Source organism: Phacochoerus africanus, chromosome 9 (assembly GCF_016906955.1).
Source record: "Phacochoerus africanus isolate WHEZ1 chromosome 9, ROS_Pafr_v1, whole genome shotgun sequence".
NCBI classification, from domain to species: Eukaryota; Metazoa; Chordata; class Mammalia; order Artiodactyla; family Suidae; genus Phacochoerus; species Phacochoerus africanus.
Window position 1 is genome coordinate 8,131,412 of NC_062552.1, and position 23,165 is coordinate 8,154,576.

Here is a 23,165-nt window from a genome sequence, read left to right on the forward strand (position 1 = left end):
ATATAAACATCGGGAATTCAAACTAGAATGTAGGTCAAACGTGTGTGTATAAAATATGTACGTTCTCATTTATTTTTTACTATATACATACATATTATTGCCACGTTAGTGTTAATAGTGATTATCAGCCCCAGGAAAAAAAAAAAAAAAGAGGAAAACTTGGTACCTACTGTGCATCCTTGCAATTGTTCTCACTTCATGCTAGTCCCTTCCTTTGGTGGTGCTCCCAAACTGCTCTCAGTGTTGCCATGTTCCAGGACCCATTAGTCTAGTGTCCTGCGAGATGAAGTTCCTCTTCCTAAATGTTCTTTTATAGGAGGTGAACTTACGTAGATAAAAGTATTCCAGATGTCCACTTACAGATATTTATGTTTTGTAAATGTAGCCTTAAAGACAGTGTGCTGCTTTTCAATATTTGTGCCAGAAATCTATGAAAAATCCCCTATGTTTTTGTAGTACTGACCCAAATGCTGGTATGATTTGAACTTTATAGGATTTTGCCATTTGGAAGACTTATCTGTATATCTTATCAAGAATGTAGCCACTGTAATTTTTCAAAAATTAGAACTGTCGTTTTCAGTTCTCATTATCTTCGAGTCATGCATCCATATCCTCTGACAGTACCAGGTCCAAGGTCCAGATGACGTTGCTTAAACCTAAAGCAATTTTCAGATAAGTCTTGGGACTGTGTCAGCTATGACTCTGACTCTTAAATAACTACCAGAATATAAATGTCTTTATCTTTGCTTTGTTCAGTGATTGGAAGGAAGGACCGGAAAAATAAGATAATTCATGAAGAGGAGTTAGAATAACTAGAAATATTTTTCCTGTAGAAAGTAAGCCTAAACAGAAAAGGAAGGATGAGGCAGAGATGAGGAGAAATTGGAACCAGGAAGGAAATTGGAATTAAGAATGATGAATGGTGAGAGGAGAGCCTGCAGAGTATAGCATATTGAACTCACCTTGGATCCAGATGAATAATTCTAATAATAGCTATATTTATTGAACACTTACTATATGTCAGACACTGTGCAAAGCATTTTGCATGCATCTCACTTCTTATAATTGAAATGGCCATATAATTTGTTGTTTTATTAAATGTATATAGAGGAATTATACTAAAAAGCATCAAGGGTTAATCTTGTTGGGTATTTTTTGCCAGTCTCTCTAGTAAACACTGATAAACAAAAATGAAAATATCAGTTACTGTCCAGGGAGTTCCTGGTCTAGAAATGCTAACCAACCTTCAGGCTAAGCAGTACGTAGGTAGCTATTTGAGTTCAGGGAGAACCAGGTAATGGGAGTTTGAAGACAGCAGAAGAGGTGGAGAGTAGAGAAAGAACCTGTTGATGGGGTGGCGGCTAGAGAGGAGAGGTGATCTGCTCTTAAGATGGTTCAGAAATGCTGCTAGGACTTGGTTAATTTAAAAGTATAGGAGTTCCTGTCATGGCGCAGCAGAAACGAATCCGACTAGGAACCATAAGGTTGCAGGTTCAATCCCTGGTCCCGATCAGTGGGTTAAGGATCTGATGTTGCCCTGAGCTGTGGTGAAGGTCTCAGATGTAGTTCAGATCTGGCCTTGCTGTGGCTGTGGTGTAGGCCAGCAGCTACAGCTCCAATTGGACCCCTAGCCTGGAAACCTACATATGCTGTGGGTGGGGCCCTAAAAAGCAAAGAAAAAAAAAAGTGTGACATTGCTCTTAAAAATCTGTGTGCAGCTAATATGTTTTCATTAAAAAATGCTCCCCATATCTGATCTTCTACCATGAATTACTTTAACCCAACATGGTTCCCATATCTTGCTACAGAATCACCTAGGGCTGGTTAAAGGCACAATGCCCAGCCCCAGGCCATAGCTGTGGAGTTAGGATCCTTGAGAACAAGGCTTAGGAAGGTACATTTCTCACTAGCTCTTAAGGTGATTTTATTATTGAGAGCTCAAAGATTGGGAACACTGGATTTTTTTTTTAAATAATCTTTTTTTTGTGATTGATTTGTAACTGTGTTGTGATATATGTTAATATGGAGTGTTCAGTATGTAATGACTCATTTATTTCCAAGAGGATACTATAACCTAGTTTTTTAAAGTGGCTGTCTTTTAACATTAGAAGGTCACATTAGAATTTATCTTTTAATAATGTTTTCTTTATTTATATGAGCTATTAGCTATAAAGAAAAAAATCCTATTAAATGGTAGGATTTAAACAGTTTAATTATATTTAGTCTAAAGTATATGGGAGAACTAACCATTAACAATATTTATATAAATACTTATATAATGCACAGATATTGGAACTTCCCCTCACTGGGATAAATTGCTAGATTTCTGTATGTAAATGAAGAGTCCAAAGAAGCAGTAGGACCCTTGAGTTTATGAGTCAAGAAACTGAGGTTTATCCTTGAATGGTATTAATTAGTTCTTGGGCTTAGAAAGGCCACATATTTACCAGGCCTTGGTTTCCTCATCTACAAGACAATCCAGTGCCAACAATTTTCATATTGATGTAAAGGAAAGCTGATCTGAAATTTTTAATAAGAAAGTTTAGAGATTTTAGTATGAGTTAGGAAAAACATTTACCCATTTGCGTATAGATTTTTTTTTTAATCTTTAAAATTAAGAGGTTTTCTTTTCAAAATGGGGCTTCAGACCTTTAACATACTAATTCGCAGGATCAGGTTTAGTTCCTAGAAAATCTTTGTTCTCTGAAGACCGTTTAATAATCTTAGATTTAGGCTTTCTTAAAACTTGGTTTAGGAAGCTGTGGATTTAATACCTGAAGATCCCTTCCAGTTCTGAAAGTATCTATGTTTTTGTTTGTCCTTTAACCCCAATGGGACATAACTGCTTCCTCATGGTTCCTGTCATCACATCCAGGGTGTGGCTGCCCTCACCGTGCTTGTGCGTGACTTGTTTTCCTGGTCGTGATTTTATTTTCTGATCGGGTATTCATTTGGTCTCTTATTTAGATTTAATTTTAGGAATTTGTTATATTGGGAGTTTCATTGTAAGTTATGCTTATGGGTGCAATGAGTTCATTTTTCAAGATTCAGTGTAAATGTCCCTTGAAAATACTGTATCATGAGATTGTAAAACATTTTATCAGTCACTGAAAAGATTTTTTTTTTCAGGTGTATGACTGTTTCAAAAAAATATGTTGATGCTGACATTTTTTGGTAGGATGTGTATAATTTAAGATGCTTAAGAGCATACAACTAATGACAAAACTATTGTATATTGCTCTGTTAGAATTTCATAATAGATTCAGATTTTGACATTTAATCCTTATACATTTATAACTGAGTAATCACTTACGAGGGAGAACAAATTGAATGGCATCTTTTAGAAAAATACTACTGTGGCTTAAATATAGAGCAATTTTTGAACTATTTTAAATAGACTTAACCTGATTTTTTTAAACAGCAAATGATATTCTGATTGTTTTAAATTAAAAACTTGTTTTTCTAAGAATCTTTTTTTTCTATTCAATGATGAGTACTGTAATTTACTGTTTGAAATTATATAATTAGCTGGTAAAGGGTAATTTAGTTTAAGTGGGTAATAATCAGTATTGCCATAAGCTTTGAGAGAGGCAGTATATTAAAACAGCTCTTGAAGGTGTCACAGTTAAATTTAGAAAATAATGTTTTTGCTCTCTTTTAAGAAGTGGAAGCAAACAGCCTTTAAATATCTACGGTAGCTTTAACTCCTCCTCTTATTAAATAAGGCTTCAAGTGACCAAATACAGCAACTTACTTTTAAATTTGGTTAAAATATTTAGAGTTATTAAACATAAGAAAAGGAGTTCCCATTCTGTTGTAGTGGATTAAAGATTCAGCATTGTCTCTGCAGTGGCTTGGGTCACTGCCGAGGCACAGGTTCCATCCCTGGCCTGGCCCAGTGGATTAGGGATTCTGCATTGCTGCAGCTGTGGTGTAGGTCACAGCTGTGGCTTATCTTTCATCCTTGGCCCAGGAACTTCATATGCTGTGGGTGCAGCCAAAAGAAAAAAAAAAAAAGTGTGTTATGTTTAGCTTCATTTTAGCTTTCTTTGTGGAGAGTTAAGTTTCCATCTAGTATTACACTCCTGTCTGGAGAGCTGCCTTTAGTATGTCCTGTAACACAGATCTGCTGGCAGTGAATTCCTCATTTTTTTCTTTCTGGATAAAATCTTCATTTCACCTAAATATAGGTTCTGGGCTTTGCAGTTTTTTTTTTTTTCTTTCAGTCTTTTAAAGTGTTATTCCTATTGCCTTCTGGTTTGTTTCTGATGAGAAGTTTGCTGTACTTTTTTCTTTGTCCCTCTGTACCTAATATGTCTTTTTTCCTCTTTTTTTCCCTTTCCCCTTATTTCTTCCTCGATATTTCTCCTTTGTTTTTTAATCATTTCACTTTGGTGTATATGGATATATATATATGGCATATGTATATAGGTATATATGGCATATGTATACAGGTGTATATATATGGTTTATTTTTCTTTTGTTTTTTTTTTAGTTCTTTGGTGGGGTCTTTTTCTTGCTTAGGATTCTCTAGGAGTCTTTAATTTGTGGTTTGATATCTTTCATAGTTTTAGAAATTTTCAGCCACTGTCTCCAAATAGTCGAGTTTGAGTTTTCTTCTCCACTCTCTCTCTTTGTGGGACTCCAATTACATGTACGGTAAACCATTTGAAATTGTTCCATACCTCTTGGATGGTAACTCTTTTCCCTCCTATTCCTTTTTTCCCCTACTGTTTTTTATCTTATATTTCAATTTGAATAATTTCTATTGGTCCTCCTTTAAGTTCACTGATTCTTTGCTTAACTATGTCAGGTCTACTGATGAGCCCATTAAAGGAAGTCTTCATTTCTGATGTCAGAAATTTCAGGGGTTTCTTATTTTTCCTTTTTGTTATTTTTTAAGCATTTCCTTTTGACTTTTTCTCTGACTTTCCATCTCTCTGCTGAAATGCACCATCTGTTCATTTGAGTTGTCCACCTTTTTCATGAGAGTTTTTAACATGTGTTCATTATAGTTATTTTAAAGTCCCTGTCTGGTTTTTCTAAAATCTGGGTCATCTCTGAGTCTGATCACTTTATTTTTTGACAGTGAATTGTTTTTCCTGATTTTGAAAGCATCTCATTTTATTTATTTTTTTTATTGAATTCAGCACCTTGTTGTATGTTTAACAGAAAGGACTGAGTCACATAATATTTATGCCTGGAATGGGCTTCTTCTGCTAGACCAGTAGGGTGAAGGCTGATTTAGTATACTCAGGAGTGAGCTGAGTTTGAGTTTTCTTGTTTTGTTACCTCCAGTGCACCACAGGCTTCAAATTCTCTAGGATGTGCTGCTGTTGCCTTGTACTTAGGGTGGGCACTGGGGGCTGCAGCGTTGTTCTCAGTGTTAGTGCTGTGTTGTCAGCTTTTAGGCACCTCTGCAGGCCTGTGACAGGAAAGGGGTGTCTTTCCACACACCTGCCTTCCTGAAGCCACACACTTCTGTGGCTTATTCCTTGGTTTTGGCTCACAGTAGGGGAGGGCAGTTTCTCCATCGTCCTGGTCTAGTTTTAGTCTTAGGCAAGCTCTGGGTAGTGGGGTATCTGAACCACACTCTCCCCATATCTGTGATGGGCCTTGGGGACGAGTTTCCTTCCCTCCAGTAACCAGCCTTGCCTAGAATAGGATCCTGGGGCTTATGTGGCTTCTGACCCTCCCCAGGGGTAGAGGATTTTTCTTTCTACTTTTCCCCAACCTAGAGCTCCAGGGGACGGGATTTGCTGCCTTCCTGCAATGGTTAAGGCCTGTATTGAATAGGAGGAGGGTTGCAGGAAGCAGGCAGGGTTGTCTGTGTTTCCCTTAGCAGCCACAGCTGACCTTCGCAGGCTGACACACATCAGCGGGTGGCTCTGTCCATTCTCCTGCTCAGGACCCCGTCTTTCTAGGGAGTGTCCAGGAGAGGCTTGTGGAAAAGACCTTGCTAGTGAGTGCACTCGCCTTGTGTCCCTTGCTCCAGGCTGACAGGTTCCCTGCCCACACTTGAGCTTTACAGTCCGTTACAGTTCTAGCTAATTTCTTCTCACCCACTTCTGTGGTCCCCGTTTCTTGACCCTATGCTTTGCCACAGGGGACACCGTGTGGATGTTGGCTTTCTCCTAGGAGAGTCTTGTCCCTCTTTGGAATTCAGGTTACTCTGTTATCTTGCAATGTCACCTGACTGATGGACTAGAGAAAAGTTATATCTTTTTCTCATTGTTCGGGTGAGGGTGACATTCTTTATAATTTTCTATATCCTAAATTTAATTCAAGTTTATATGTAATAACAATTGTTATAGTAATCACAGACTCGAAATCTGACAATTCACCATTTAAAGAAATTGGAGACACTACAAACTTGGGATTAACTGCTTTTTAACAGGGTCCATAATATCAATGTATAGGTAATCTTCACATTTTTCTACTTGACATTTTCTTGCTTTTAGCTTCTTTTCTCCCTGCCTCTCAGCAGCGTTTGAGGAGTACTGCAGATGTGCTGAACGTGTTTCCATGTTTCCAAACCTCACAGCATTGTCATCTTTTCAGGTGCCCATGGCAGAAATCTGGGGGCCAGACATCACATCTCCCTCACCTCCATCATCCAGGCCATCAGCAAATCCTAAATATTTCAAATTCTTTTCAATCCTGAGGCCAGTGCCTAAGTCCAGGCCTCAGTTTCCCTTTGGACTCTTTAAATATTCTGATAATCTCTCATCTCCTTCCAGTCCCACTTTCCCATATCTACCAGGATAATTGATTTTTTTTTAAAGGTAAATGTGATTGAGTCACTTCCTTATTTAAAGACTTCCATTGACTCCTGATAGCCTTCAACCTTCAGGATAAAATCTGCATCTTTAGGGTCTCTGAGCAGCCTCCCCTCCCCGACAGAGGTGCTCCGGCTCCAGCACACCTCTGTCAACTGCAGCCTCTTCTCTCTATATTTCTTGGCCTTAATAAAACCAGGGCTTTTGCAATTGCACATTCTCCACTGTACATAATTCCATGATTAGATCATTTTGTCTTAGAGCAGTTTATCATTCTTGTCTGTGTGGAAGAATCACCTGGGGCACTTAAAAAAGTTCAGAATTTCTGAGGGTGCTATTTCCTTTAGGCTCTTCCAGTAACTCCAACATAGAGCTGGGAACCATTAGCTTAAAGTGCCCCACTCCCCTTTCCTCACCCTCATTCCTTCTCCAGTATGTTTATCATTAGGTTAAATTCTATTTATTTTTAAAAATTTAGGTGGCAACGAATTCCCTTGAGATTGTTCTTGACATTCCTCCCTTTGCCCCACGGTGTCCACTGCATGCTGTGCCCTGAAGAACCTGCATATTAGAATATATGCCATTGACACATCATTGATAACCCAAGTGCCATACCATTGACACCAAAGTGTCAAGTCTTGATAATGTGTGAAAGTTCCATGACTGTAATCTTCAGTGATGTGTGGGGCAACTGCCCGGCCCCCTGAACATTCGTCAAAATCATCAAGACCATGAGTCAGCAAGCATCTTCTGTAAAGGACCAGTATTCCACATACTCAGCATATAGTAACTGCGGGCAATATATTCAGCTTTGCAGGCCATGCAGCTCTGTCATAATTATTCAGCTCTCCCATTGTGGTATGAATGTAGCAATCAGCAATATGAATGAGTGTGACTGTGTTCCAGTAAAACTTTATGGACACTGAAATTTGAATTCTGTGTACTTCTGGATTGTGAAATATTGTTCCTCTTTTTTTTTTTTTTCCAAACCATTTCAAAATGTAAAAACCATTCTTAGCTTATAGACTATACAGAAAAAGGTGCTGGCAGATAGGACTCATGGACCATGCTTTGCCAATCCCTGATTTGGGAATTTTTTGCAAATTAGAAATTCATCATCTCCCTGAGAGTCTTATTAATAGGCTCCCTAAGTAGGACACATTCCCCAAATTGACAAGTCCCTGGTATCAGAAACTAAGGGGAGTGATCGCCACACCTTAGATTTGCTGGAATGAGAAAAAAGCTTTAGATAACCAAATTTGAACAAAGATTACTTAAATATATAGTGAGGACCATTTCTATAAAGACAAATTATGAACAGCCCCCCAAAATTAGTCTTACTGGTATGTTATTTTCAGTGTGAGGCTAGAATATGTTGAGTACATGTAAGTATTCAGTATCTACTTGCTAATTAATTTATCGGAAGCATTAGATATGCTGTAGGTGATTAAAAATATATTTAGTGTTTGTCTAGTGAGGGAGGTTTTGTGTTTATGACCTTGGATTTTTTAGTCGGTACCTGTTATGTAACCTCAGCCTGGAGGATTAGCCTGGACATGCATCTTTATCGCATGTCATGGTTATCTGGAGAGTTGATGAAAATATGCTTGTTTAGGTCCCCCCTCTAAGGATTGTTTTAGTTGCTCTCTGGGTAATTCTTGTGAGCAGTCTGGATGAGAAGCATTGGCCTCATAGAACCTCTTTTCCTTTGATGAATTCTAGAATGAAAAACTATTTTTTAAAGACAGTGTATCTGCAGTAATATGTGAAAAAAATAGGCTGGTTGCTAAAAAATAATCAGTAAAGAATATATAAAATAAAATGGCCCATCTCCTATCTTATCTTTAAAAGCTAGCCATTGTTTCTTGTTTATGTTTCTCTGTTCCTATAATTTTTAAAACAAATAGGATCATATAATATGTACTATTCTTTGACTTGTTTTTACTTAGTTAATATATTCTAGATATCTAGAAAAATTAATTTTCCACAAGTAATTTTGTCCAAGGATTGAAAACAAATACATAGAAGATAATTTTTAGTGACTCAGCAACCACGGCTGATGAGAGGTACAGCTTGGGAGCAGGGCTATTTTTTCTAGTATTGTTTGGAGGCTGGAACAGATCACAACTCCCCTGCCTCTTACCCCACTAAAAGTAAACAAACGCACTGCAACAGTTGAGACAAAATGAGTTTAAGACGGAGATTATGGACAACCTTGAATGGGGAAAAATAATGAGATGGGTTATGAGATATGCCCAGGAAGATGGGAGAATCTCCTTTCGGGAATCACGGTGGTTGGATGGCTTGTTTCAAAGTTTCTGTTTTGTACAATGTTTTTAAATTTTCCTTTTGAGTTTTGCTCAAAGTCTCCCTCCTCTTATTGTTGCTCAGTTGCTAGAAGCTTTGATTAGATGGGATATGGGCAGAAAGAGAGAACTGAGCCTCTGGGTGTTCACCTTAGCCATTCAGCCTGCACAGGTTAAGAAAAGTGTGATTTCTTCTTCTGTTCTTAGCACCTGTTCTTCCTCTGAGGCTCTAGGGTGTAGGTGTTTGCTCTGCTTTAGGGTCCTGCAGTTTTCCAGGTGTACCACATTTGGCAGTAGTGAGTCCGACCTTAGATAAATTTGTTTATCCAGAGTAGATGCAGCTCTTCAGAGGCCCTATTCACTGCCAGGGTTGTGTTGACCTGTCAGGTAATTTAAAATAACAACATTAAACCTAAATTAATTGTAGATATTCTTAGCAACATTCATTTTTCCCCATAATAAATAGTGTGATTAAAAAAATGATAAATTTGGGTGTGGGTATTTTGTTTATGCTCAGTCTGGTTGAGGGTTAACTCTGGACTGGTTATTAGAGGACTTTTTGAGATTCTGTTTCAGTTGTATCATTCTTTGATATCTTGGGGATTTATAAAACATTAGACTTAAAATTTACTTATCCTAATTATTAGGGAGATTTATTGTTGAGGTCAATAGCTACATAATCAATAAGCAAACAACATTACTGATAATGTAAAATAATCTCTCCTTCATAGTATTACCTATAGTCAAGAAAATTTTTACTCTACCTGTATTACAGGGACCACAGAGAAAAGTGTTATGGGGGTAGCTCTGCTGAGAAGCAGGCTTGGGGATCAAGGCAAGTGACTGGCTCCTATTGTCAAGAGTAGGTGCCTGTTACAGAGCCTTTTCTCATCTCAGAAGCTCCCTTGATGAAAATCCCCCCCCCACACACACTATTATTCCCTTATATTCTCACTTTGTTATATTCACTCTGGAAAATTATATCTTTTAAAATATAAATATCTTCTGGGCAAGTTAAACCTTTTTGTCTTTGATACATTTATTATAAATTGAAGCCATTTGTTTGGGAGTGACATCAAGAAAGCACTATTTCTCTGAAAGCTGGAAGAGAAAAACCTCTAAAAGGCAAACTTTGTTTTTCCTTAGTCACCAGCCTCTCTCTCTTATGCCATTGAGCAGCAGGTGGGCACTTTAACACATGTGGGAAAATATATCAGATGTCTCTTCCTTGAAATCATTTCAAATTATAACTCCATTCAATTTGTGTCAGTTTTTAAGAATTTCACAGGGTGAAACTGATTTTTTAAAATAAATTTTCTGTATATCTTCCCTTTCAAAAAATTAAACCTTTAATTTTGAGGTAATTGTAGATTCACACGCATAATACGTGAGAAATAACAACACGTGAAAAGTAACCGAGAACCCACATGCCCTTAACCCCGTTTCCCCAGTAGGGGCAGCATGGAAAACCACTGTAGGGTATCAAAACCAGCATATCGACATTGATACAAACCCCCAACCTTTTTTAGGTTTCACTGGTTTTACTTGTATACCTGTGTTCGTGTGTGTGTATTTACCTCTATACACTTTTATCACTTGGAAAGGTATCCACTAGCAGTCAAGATACAGAAGTTCCATCGCCACAAACATCCCTATTGTTTGAACCCATTCTGAAGTAAGAAGCCCCCCATTTCCCTGTCCCCCCAGGCCCTGGCAACCACCATTCTGTTTTATGTTTCTATTCATTTGACTGCGGTGGCTACCTTATGTAAGTGGAATTTGTTTGTATTTGCCTTTTTGTGACTGGCTTTTATTTTACTTAGCATAATATCCTCAGGATTCATACATGTTGTAGCATGTGACAGATTTTTCTTCCAGTGAATAATATTCCATTGTACATAGAAATCATATTGCTTATTAATTCATCACTTGAGCAGACACCTGAGTTGCTTCCACCTTTGGGTGTTGAGATTAAAGCTGCTGTGAACATGGTTATGCAAATATCTCTTCATGATCTTGCTTGGAATTCTTTGGGAATTACTGGATCACGTGGTATTTTTTTTAATGTTTGAAGAACTGCCACACTGTTTCCCACAGCTGCTGCACTGTTTTACATTCCCATCAACAGTATGAAGCTACACTTCAGTGATGTTCGATAAATACATTTTAATTCATCCATTTTTTTTTCTTTATTCATAACTGGTTTATTACCTTTCTTTTCCATTAGATAGAGAGTGAATATTGGAACAAATAGCAGATGAGATATTTTGCATTATAAAATGTTTGCATACCAAGGGTGATCTTCAAAGTTACCTATAAACATTTTGGAGCCAGTTCTTTCAGCTATAAGTTATAGAAACATTACCCGGGCTAATTAAAAAGGATTTTATTACAAGGAAATTTTGCTCCATTGAGTCTAAGGGCATTACTGTGGCAGGGCTTTTTGTTATCACTGGAATAAAGGACTTGGTTGTCTCTTGTTGATGGATTTTTTTTTTTTTTTGGCCACACCCACTGCATATGGAAGTTCCTGGGCCTGGGATGGATGTGGCTCAGGAGCTACAGCAGTGACAATGCTAAATCCTTAACCACTAGGCCACCACGGAACTCCAGTGGATCTATTTTTCTTTAAGTCTGTATCATCATGGCTTTGATCACATGATGATGAAATGGCTGTTCACAAATTCTGAGCCTTTCAGCATCAGCCACCCAGAGACTGAGGTGCTCAGTTGGTCCCAGCTCAGAATTCCCAGGAGAAGGGCGAGATTGGCTCAGTTTGGATCAGTAGCCTGCCTTGCTGTACCTCACCAGAGGCATGGCCAGGGAGATGGAGTCAGTGCAAAGACAGGCAGTGTCTATAGGAACTATGTGCATTCACGGAGGGGCAGGTGGCCAGAAAGAACAGGAGTGGATGCTAGAGAGAGTGAAAGGCGTTCTCAGCCACTGTCAGTAAACCAGGCTTCAGTGTACAGTAATTGAGGATATGTTGAAGAAAGAGCAATAGAGCTTGAAGAATTCTGGATAAGGACTATTAAATGACCTGAGACAAAGAATTATAAAAAATTCTGACTGATTTTTTAGTATATAGGTTTGAGACCCAAGAGGGAAATGGCCTGAAATTCTTAAAATCATAAAAGATAAATCATTGACTTATTTCTGGAATTATTTGAATGAAAGGATAGGTTTTTAAAATGGACACTTGCTTAGTGTAGAAAATTATATACAAAATTATATATCAAATAGCAGTTAGTTAACTGATATAATTTAAGAACTTTGCAAACATAGGGTTTATTAGAAATTTACGGGTTACAGCTATATGTTGGAGACACAGGAAATGAGAGGGTGGGCTTGACCTTCTAAAGTCATGGGAGGAATTATTTCCCCGATGATGACAATTAAAATGTACTTAGTACTGCATTTACTTAGTACTTAGTGCTATGTATCCAGTACTGCATTAGGCGTATTTTTATCTTTTATCTCATTTAACTTCCTCTGGACCATGGGTGCTCACTGTTTGTTTACCTGGATTTTCCAAGATGTTTTTCAGCAGGATTCTTAACGCTTTGCTTTCCCTTTCAGAGATGTGGTACTGGATCTTCCTCTGGGCTCTCTTCTCCTCTCTGTTTGTCCATGGTGCTGCGGGAGTGTTGATGTTTGTGATGCTGCAGAGGCACAGGCAGGGGAGAGTCATCTCTGTCATTGCCGTCAGCGTTGGGTTTCTAGCTTCTGTGACCGGAGCCATGATCACTAGTAAGTTGGTTTTGTTTGCTCTAAGGACGTAATTTTATATGCACTCACAGTTTTGGTAACTTTACTCTTATTGTAAATGTAACAACGTCATGTTTCACAGAGAATAGTTGTCAGCACTAACCATGCTTCATCTCTCCTTTATTTGTTGAACAGATCATTTTTTATTTTTATCATTTATTTATTGAACAGATCGTTTTTGTACTTCTGCCCTATTAATACGCATGCAGCGTTTGGGGGGAATAGAAAAACTGAAAAGTTGGCAGGGGCAGAGTAGCTCATGGGGGAATGTATCTTACGGCAGACGGAGTCTCTGCTTTGAAGGACCTCGCTGTGGGGAGAGGTAAGTATACAAGTACGGCAGTGATAACTGCCATTGACAAGTGAAAGTATCGCCCTTAGGTCCTTGATGTCACCTGCCCGTGACATCAAGATAAAAGTGCACTTCATTCTTCTTTAAAAATATCTTATAAATATATTGTAGATAATTTGCCTTCTTCAAAGCCAGGAAAATGGAATAAATTCTAATTTTGACATACTTATAATATTTTAAGGTCTTGGTCCTTCTTATTTCACATAGTCTTAATTTTTCATCACTTAAATTTTAGGACAGATTTATTTATAGTTTCAGAATAATTGGAGATTTAGAAGTGGCAATTAATATGTTTTTCCCCTCTTAAATTCTATGTATTTGTATTCCTTTTCAGATTCCTTCCCATTATAGATTATTACAAGATATTGAATATAGTTATCTTTGCTATACAGTAGGTCCTTGCTGTTTATCTGTTTTCCATATAGTAGTGTGTTATCTGTTAATCCCAAATTCCAGGAGTTCCTGTTATGGTGCAGTGGTAACATGAAAATGCGGGTTTGATCCCTAGCCTTGCTCAGTGGGTTAAGGCTCAGATCCTGCTCAGATCCTGTTGCTCCGGCTGCGTTGGGTAGGCCGACAGCTGCAGCTCCAGTTTGACCCCTTTCCTGAGAACTTCCATGTGCTGCAGGTGTGGCCATAAAAAAAGAAAAAAAAATTCCTGATTTGTCCCCCCTTTCCTCTTTGGTAACCATGTTTGTTTTCTGTGTTTGCCTGTGAATCTGTTCCTGTTTTTGTAAATAAGTTCATTTGTATAAATTTCTTTAGTTTCTACATATGAGTGATATTATATGGTATTTGTCTTTGTCTGACTTCACATAGTATGATAATCTCTAATCCCATCCATGTTGCTGAAAATGGCATTTCATTCTTTTGATGTGTGAATAGCATTCCATTGTGTGTGTGTATCCTATTGCAAATAGTGCTGCTGCAAACGTTGAGGTGCATGTATCTTTTCGAATGAGAGATACATGCCCAGGAGTGGGATTTCTGGGTCATATGGTAACTCTGTTTTTTAGATTTGAAGGAGCCTCCATACTGTTCTCCATAGTGGCTGCACCAGTTTACTTTCCCACCAGCAGGGTAGGAGGGTTCCCTTTTGCCACACCCTCTTCAGCATTTGCTATTTATAGACTTTTTGCTGATGGCCACTCTGATTGGTGTGAGGGCGATACATCATGATAGTTTTGTTTTGCATTTCTCTGATAATTAGTGATGTTGAGCATCTTTTCATGTGCTTGTTGGCCATCCGTATGTCATCTTTGGAGAAATTTTATATTTTAGTCTTCTGCCCATTTTTTGATTGGGTTGTTTGTTTTTTCGATACTGAGCTATATGAGCTATTTGTGAATTTTGGAAATAAATCCCTTGTCAGTGGCATCTTTTGCAAATGTTTTCTCTCATTCTGTAGGTTGTCTTTTCATTTTGTTCATGGTTTCCTTTGCTGTTCAAAAGCTTTTAAGTTTAACTAGGTACCATTTGTTTATTTTTGCTTTTGTTTGTATTACTGTAGGAGATGGCGCCAAAAAAATATTGTTGCAGTTTATGTCAAAGTGTCCTGCCTGTGTTGTCCTCTAGGAGTTTTATAGTATCCAGTGTTATATTTAGGTCTTTAATCCATTTTGAGGTGTTTTTTTTTTTTTAATTTATTTTTTGTCTTTTTAGGGCTGAACCTGCGGCATATGGAAGTTCCCAGGCTAGGGGTTGAAATGGAGCTGTAGCGCTGGCCTACCCACAGCCACAGCAATGTGAGATTCGAGCCATGTCTGCGACCTATACCACAGCTCATGGCAACACCGGCTCCTTAACCCACTGAGCGAGGCCAGGGATAGAACTTGCGTCCTCATGGATGCTAGGCAGATTCATTTCTGCTGAGTCACAATGGAAACTCCTGAGTTTATTTTTGTATATGATGTAAGAGAAGGTTCTAATTCCATTCTTTACGTGTATCTGTCCAGTTTTCCCAACAGCAATTATTGCAGGGACTGTCTTTTCTCCATTGTGTAGTCTTGCCTCCTTTGTCATAGATTAATTGACAATAAGAGTGCACTTCCTTCTTAAACATAAATTATTATTACATGAATCTCCCCCAGCCTACTAGAAATCAGCCACTTTCCAGTGTCCTCTAGCTGTTGCTAAGTTTTCCTGCCTCATGTGTGTCCTCCAGTCCACTCCCCCAGCCTTCTCTTCTCACCACTGTACTTAGGCCCCAGCTCCAGCCATGGGTTCTGCTGTGCTAGTTGAGCCAGAACTTAGATGCATTCTGCTGAGCCTGGAGGGGCCTCAGCTGCTTCCCTCATGTGGTTTAGCTTGACACTGGCTGCTTCTCTCTGTAGCTATCGGTCCAGTCACTGCTGGTGAACAGTAGAGCTTCTGTTGCTGTTCACTCCAGCCTGCTTCCGTAAGGTTAGGGCAGCTCACTGCCACCCCTGGATCTGTTTCACAACTTTGAGCTAATGTTTATTCCTCTCTAAGCTGGTTCTTAGCCCCGAGATGAGAGGAAGTCCGTTTCTTCTCCAGTGCAAAGGCCTCCCTCCCATTGTGTCCCACAGTCAGCTTTTTCCAGAGTGAGCAACACGTCCTGCTGCCATGAGAGGAAAGCCCTGTCCCCATGTCTCTGCGTGTGTCCTGTGGCAGTAAGACAGTCAGAGTAGTTGTGGGAAATAGTAGTCTCTTTTCTCATCCTTTCTTGATTTACTGTGTGGAATTTGTGTGTCACCTTGTGTTAGGTTTTTGTTGTTGCTTCTGCTGCTGCATTCAAACGATGACTTTCTCATATGGTACCTCATTTATTTTGCCATAGGTAGGGTTTCAAACAAGCAATCAGGTTTAGCTGATACACCTGATGTGCAGAGTGGGGTAGTAGGAGATTCAGCTGGAAAGAGAATAGAGCCAGATCCTCAAGGATCTTGGAAAGCCAGCCAGAGTTCGGACTTTCCACTACAGGCCATGGAAAACAAGCAGATATTTTTGAATGGGGTTGGCAAGGGGCAAAGCAGTTTGATAGGAAAATTTGTCTTATAGCTGAATGTGGAATATATGTGAAGAAAGAACCAGGAGAAAACTGTGAAAGAGCAGAGACCTTGTCTTTCATCCCTGCTGTATCTCCAACAATAAAACAGTACCTGGAACATAGCAGATACTCAGGAAATACTGGTTAGATGGATGGATGTAGTGAAGTAGGAAGGGCAGAGGAAAGAAAGAAGAAAGGAGGGAGGAAAAGGGAAACGAAGAGGAATTGAGGCATTAACTGTAATCTGAATGTGAGGCTTGATCTGCATGAGACTAGTGGCAGTGGGGAGGAAAAGGAGCTGGTGTTCAGACCATGGCAAAGGGGAAAAAATCAAAGTTCATTGTTATTCACTGTGGTGGCATACAAAGAGACATGAAAGGGACTGCTAATGTTTTTGATGTGGGCCACTGCTATAATTGTGGAACCGTGAACAGAGGAGGAAGGAAGAAGGAACAGCTTGTACAGAAGTTAAAAGTAGTATGTGTATTATATGTGTGTTTATTGGTGTAAATTATGGCAAAACTTCACAGAGAGCATGATTCTCCTTCCATTATCTCTAATGATGTGCCTGTATAATCTACCTTCAATTCAGTCAAGAATAAAATAAGCTAATGATTTTAAAACTGCAGGGTTATATTTAAAGATTCTTACAAATATGTCTGATACAATTTCAAGTAAAAATTTGTATCTAGGTTAACAATAAAACATATCAACATCTTCTGGCTAATTTTCTGACCTGTAGATACTCGACTAAAGAAAACTAACCAGAGTTCCTGTTGTGGCACAGTGGTTAACAAATCCGACTAGGAACCATGGGGTTGCGGGTTCGATCCCTGGCCTTGCTCAGTGGGTTAAGGATCTGGTGTTGCCGTGAGCTGTGGTGTAGGTTGCAGACGTGGCTTGCATCCCGCGTTGCTGTGGCTGTGGCTGTGGCCGTTGGCTACGGTTCTAATTAGACCCCTAGCCTGGGAATCTCCATATGCCGCGGGAGCGGCCCCAGAAAAGGCAAAAAGACGAAAATAAATAAATAACCAATGTGAATATGTAGCTGCATTTATTTTCTTAATGCATTTTGTGAGCTAGCATGATCATAGCTGTATATTCAGCTCAGCAAATGATGGCTGACTGAATATGGATAATATCCATTATATTTTACTGCCTTTTAGATTTTTATTTCTAAAATAGAGTGATTTTTCATTTTAGATAGTACTGATAGTACTGATGCTTTACTTCCTGGCGTTGGTTTTTCTGTATAATGCCATCGCTTGGCGTTGTACTGCTGTCCAATTTTAGCAATTCTAAAGAGGTAATGTGACATCTCTTTGTTCGTTTAATTTGCATTTCTCTGATTACTGAAGAATTTGAGCCTCTCTTTCTATTCTTACTACATATATATATTTGCTTTGTAGGGCCGTACCCGAGGCATATGGAAGTTCCCAGGCTAGGAGTCAAATCAGAGCTACAGCTGCCAGCTTACACCACAGCTCATGGCAACACGGGATCCTTAACCCACTGAGCGAGGCCAGGGATCGAACCTGCGTCCTCATGGATACTAGTAGGGTTTGTTAACTGCTGAGCCACGAAGGGAACTCCCTCTTATTGTATATTTAGATTTCTTTTTTCTGCAAACTGCTTCTTTAAATTTTCTGCTTTTCTTTTGGGGTTCTTGTTCCATTTTATTGTTACTTATTTCTTAGCGATACTGATTTCTTGTTGGTTTTGAACTTTGGAAATAACTTCTCTTTTATCAGTACCTTAATCCATGATATTATTTATTAAACAGAAATCCTTATTCATGTAATCATCTTAAGGAGATTTTTTTTGCCTGTGGTTTATAATTTAGAGTTTTATTTAAGAAGTTCTCCCCTACACCAAGGTCAAAAGATATTTTGATATATTTTCTCTTGTTAATTGTATAGTTTTACCTTTATATTAAGGTCTCTAATTTATCTAAAGCAGGACTGACCAAACAGTTTCTCAAAAGGCCAGATAGTAACTACTTTAAATGTTGCATGCCTGATGTCTCTGTCACAGCTATTCAGGCCTGCCATTAAGGCATAAAAGCAGCCATGGACATAGGTAAATGAATAGGCATGGCTTTTTCCAATAAAACTTTATTTACAAAAACAGATGTCTAACATTCAGGTCATAATTTACCTTCTAGTCTAAAGTCTGTCTTTGTATTTGAAATTAGATAGGATTCCAGGTGTATTTTTTTCCTCCCATAGAGCAGAGCAGTTTATGCCACACCATTCGCTAAAAAAAACCATCCATTGATTCATCTTTTTTGTGTACTATGTTCTTAAGGTACATTCTTTTTTTTTTTTTTTTTTTGTCTTTTGTCTTTCTAGGGCTGCACTGGCAGCACATGGAAGTACCCAGGCTGGGGGGCAAATCGGAGCTGCAGCTGTTGGCCTACACCACAGCTATACCAACACAGGATCTGAGCTGCATCTGCGACCTACACCACAGCTCACAGCAACGCCAGATCCTTAATCCACTGAGCAAGGCCAGGGATCGAACCCGCGTCCTCATGGATGCTAGTCTGGTTCACCAACCACTGAGCCACAACGGGAACTCCCCTAAGGTATATTCTTAAGGTATGTTCTTACCTCTGAACCCTGTTCTGATTTGTTAGTCTTTTTAATCTATTCTTGCATAAATGCCTCACTTTTTGTCTTTATTGTTTTGTAGTATTTCTTAACCTCTAGTAAGCAAGGTCCCTCTCATTTGTTTTCTTTCTCAAAGTTAACATAACCATTTTGTGGACTTTTACTTTTTCATGTAAATTTTAAAATACATCTACTGAGTTTCTCAAAAAGTATGATTATGATTTTTATGGGGATCTGACTGAATGTAGAGGTTAATTTAGGAAGATTGTCATATTAAACTATTCCACTTAAGAACATGTATCTCCATTTGTTCAGATCATCTTCTATGTCTTCTGGTAGAGTTTAAGAATGTTTTTCGCAATAGAAGGATTGTATATTTGATTAAGTTAATTCCTAAATTATTATGTTATAGTTGTTGTATATGGTACCTTTTTTGTTTACATTATTAGTTTTATTGGTATGGAAAAATGCTGTTTTTTATTTTTTTTCCTTTTTATGGTCGCACCTGCAGCATGTGAAGAGTTCCTGCACTAGGCATCAAATCAGAGCTGCACCTGCGGCCTATGCCACAGCCACAACACTGGATCTGAGCCGCATCTGCAACCTATACTGCATCTTGTGGCAACCCTGGATCCTTAACCCACTGAACAAGTCAGAGATCGAATCCACATCCTCACAGAGACAACATTCGGTCCTTGACCTGCTGAGCCACAACAGGAACTCCTGCTGTTAAGTTTTAAGTTGGGTTTATGAAAGATTAATAACAGAGCAAGAAACTGGTTTTCTGGAAGGATAATAAGGTAAATAGATTGCTGCCTTAACTCTAGAATAGTTAAGACAGAAAAGTGAAATATGGTACAAAACAGAAGAAATAACTACAGATTCAATAATAAAGGTAGAATAAAGAATTATGAAAATAAGAGTTTTGGAGTTTGTACTGTGGTGCAGTGGGTTAAAAATCCAACTGCAATGGCTTGGGTCACTGTGGAGGTTCAGATTCGAACCCTGGCCAGCACAGTGGGTTAAAAGGGTCCAGCACTGCTGTAGCTATGGAATAGGGTGCAGCTGCAGTTCAGATTCAATTCTTGGCCTGGGAACTTCCATAGGCTGCAGGTGTGGCCATAAAAATAACAGTTCTGTAAAACAGCTGTATATTCCTAAATATCAATTGTCAAAATTGGCAAAAAGAGGAAATAGAAAATATGAATAATGTAGTATTTTTAAACAATTGAAATTTTGAAGATCCCTCCTTCCAAAAAGAAGTTCAGACTCAAATGAGGTTTACAGATTTTCAAGAAGTAGTTCCGCTTTTATCCAAATTATTGCAGACCGTAGAAAGATTAAAAGCTGTGTACAACGTATTTGCTGGCCCACAGTGATGCTGTTGCTAAGCAAGATGAAAACTACAGAAGAACAGAAAAGTACAGGTTCATTTACTTTCAGAATGTTATCCTAGGAAGGCAAAGAGAGTTCATTATCAGAAATGGCTATGGCTGCATGTCAGTAAAACATTATTTATGGACACTAAATAAGCAGTGTCCATAAATAAGGTGTTCTCATCATGACTCAGCAGTTAACGAGCCAAACTAGTATCCATGAGTTAGATCCCTGGTCTGGCTCCTTGGGTTAAGGATCCGGCATTGCTGTGAGCTGTGGTGTAGGTCACAGACATGGCTCGGATCTCACGTTGCTTTGGCTGTGGTGTAGGCTGGCCGATATAGCTCTGATTTGATGATCCCTTGCCTGGGAACCCCCATATGCCATGAGTGTGGCCCCCAAAAGACAAAAAAAATTTGAATTTCATATAATTTTTTTCTTTTTTTTTTTTTTTTTTGGCTGCACCTGCAGCATGTGGAAGTTCCCGGGCTGGGGATGGAACATGCACCACAGCAGTGATCCAGGCTGTTGCAGTGACACTATAACCCACAAGGGAATTCCCTCATATAATTTTCATGGAATATTTTTTTTTTTTTGAATTTTTAAAAAACCATTTAAGAACGTAAAAATCATTCTTAGCTTGGATGTTGTGGGGGTTCAGATTGGCCCTGTGGATCATAATGGGCTGATCCCTGATCTAACTGCACAAACCGAGAATCAACACTGTTAGAACTCAGTCTGCCTTAACCTTTATACTTGCCCTCTCTCAGGAATATGGAGGGCGAGCAAATCACTTTGTCTTCGTACAGCTCTCTGTGGGCACTTATGTTGCTGTGTATTGACATCTTCTGTACACTGGTGACTCCTCTCCTAGTTACTCTTGTCCTTGCAAGTTTAAATCTGTTACTCTCCTGCCACTGCGGTCAGCAGAGTGGCTCTCTCCCCTTCGTTGGCTGTGCGAGTGAGTCCCACACCTTAATACTGGGGGGACCTTTCCTTCGTTCCGACTGAGACCTTCTGTCATTGTTCATAGCGGCAGCTCCAAACAAGTGTTATTTATTCCAAGCGCCTATTATACTTCTGCCCTCTTCACTCTTGCATATCATAGCCTTCTATTCCCCCAAGAAAATAAGGACCCAGTATTTATACTCTTTCAATGGGCTATGGCTCAGCAAAATACACCTTAATGAGAGTGAAAACTAAAGCACACACTGGGGAAGATATTTGTTAGCTTATAGAAAAGTAAAAACATTAATATCCAAACTGTATTTTAAAAAATCCTATGAGTCCAATAAGAAAATGGCTATCCAGTAGACAAAGGGACAAAAAATTTGACAAGCATTTCACAGAAGTAGAAACCCTAATGGCCACATGTGAAGCATATGTGAGGAAAAGCTCAATGACATTAAAAATCAGGGAAATGCAAATTAATTACAGAGGTAACATCTCTTACCCACCAGATTGACAAAAGAATCCACTTTTTTGTCCACACCCATGGCATGTGGTAGTTCATGGACCAGGGATTGAACCTATGTCATAGTAGTGACCCAAGCCACTGCAGTGACAATGCCAGATCCTTAACCTGCTGCACCATAAGAGAACGCCAAAAGAAGTTTTTTAAAGATATCAGCTGCTTCTGAGTAAATGGAGTAACTGGAATATAAATTGGTACAATTTCTTTGGAAAAAAGTGGCATTACCTAGTAAAGTTGAAAATGTATATAACATTCAACTTTTACTCACATAAACTCTTGTTTGGGGGTGTGCCAGGGATCGTGTGACAAGGACATTCACAGAAGCAGGTTTGTCACCGTTAAGGAGTGGAAACGAATGTCATCCACAGCAGACTAGCTAATTAAGTTGTGGTTTATTCACACGTGGATTCTATACAACAGTGGAAATGTATGATAGTTGTATACAACATGAATAATTTTTAGACATAATAGACAAAAATTCCAAAAAACTTACCGTATCAATTTATATAAAAATAATTTATTTAAAAAATAAGTATTTTAGGATACAGGCAGGTGGTAAAGCTGAAGAAAAGCAAAGGAATGATAAAAAGCAAATTCAGGAGGGAATGGGACGTGATTGGGGAGAGTCCCTGGGAACCTCAAATTAAATAGGAATGTTGTTTTCATTTGGATGATGGTACCTGGGAATTGGTTGTTATTTTTATGATCTACATATATTTAAATACTCCATCATACCCGCTCAGTATTTAATAGCAGTATTTCCAAATTCACTTACTAGACACACAAAATTGTTTTCTTTCAGATCTCTGAGATGGAGTTCCACGGAACAGTCTTTTCTGACTAGTGCTTCTGGGCTGCGAGGTGGTGCAGTGCAGTGGGCACTGCTTTGATCTGCTTCTTGTGGAGGGAAGTTGTAACTTACAGATTGGTTCTTGATTATCCACTGGAAGACTGTAGTTAGTTTTGTTTTCTGTATAACACTGTAAATGTCTCCCTTGATTGTGGAAACTCCGGAGTTTTACAGTGGTTTTCCTTTCTTTTTTATTCACGTTTCTTCCCTCATCATTATAGGCTTGAAGATTTTATCCTATGTTTCTCGAAAGATTTTGAAGAAAAATAGCTTATTTAGTGGTTTTGTTAGGTTTTCTTCAGACAGTTCAGCCTTCCAAAGTGAAATCCATTTTATTTATTTATTTATTTAATTTATTTATTTATAACATCTAGTATTTTAACCCATCTGAAACTTACTTTGAGGAATTGTGTGAAGTAGGGACCTAAATTTATTTCTTCCAAATGGCTACCAGTTGTCCACACCACTTACTGAATGGTGAACCACTGATTGGCGATAACCTTTACCATTTACTACTGCCATGACTGCTAACCAAAATTTGGAGTACTTAAACTTAGATCAGACACTATTTAAAGTACTTTCCAAGTATTACCTCTTAATCTTCATACCCACCCATTTTACAGTGGAGGGAATAAAG

General features: G+C 38.7%; 1 protein-coding gene across 1 annotated transcript in view; it reads left to right on the forward strand.

The window, feature by feature from the left end:
* Window positions 1-23,165, forward strand: part of TMEM170B (transmembrane protein 170B) — a 36,865-nt gene that overhangs the window by 4,787 nt on the left and 8,913 nt on the right. The window contains exon 2 of the mRNA XM_047795696.1: window positions 12,665-12,835. Coding sequence (XP_047651652.1) covers window positions 12,665-12,835 — 171 coding nt within the window. The remainder of the gene's footprint in view (window positions 1-12,664; window positions 12,836-23,165) is intronic.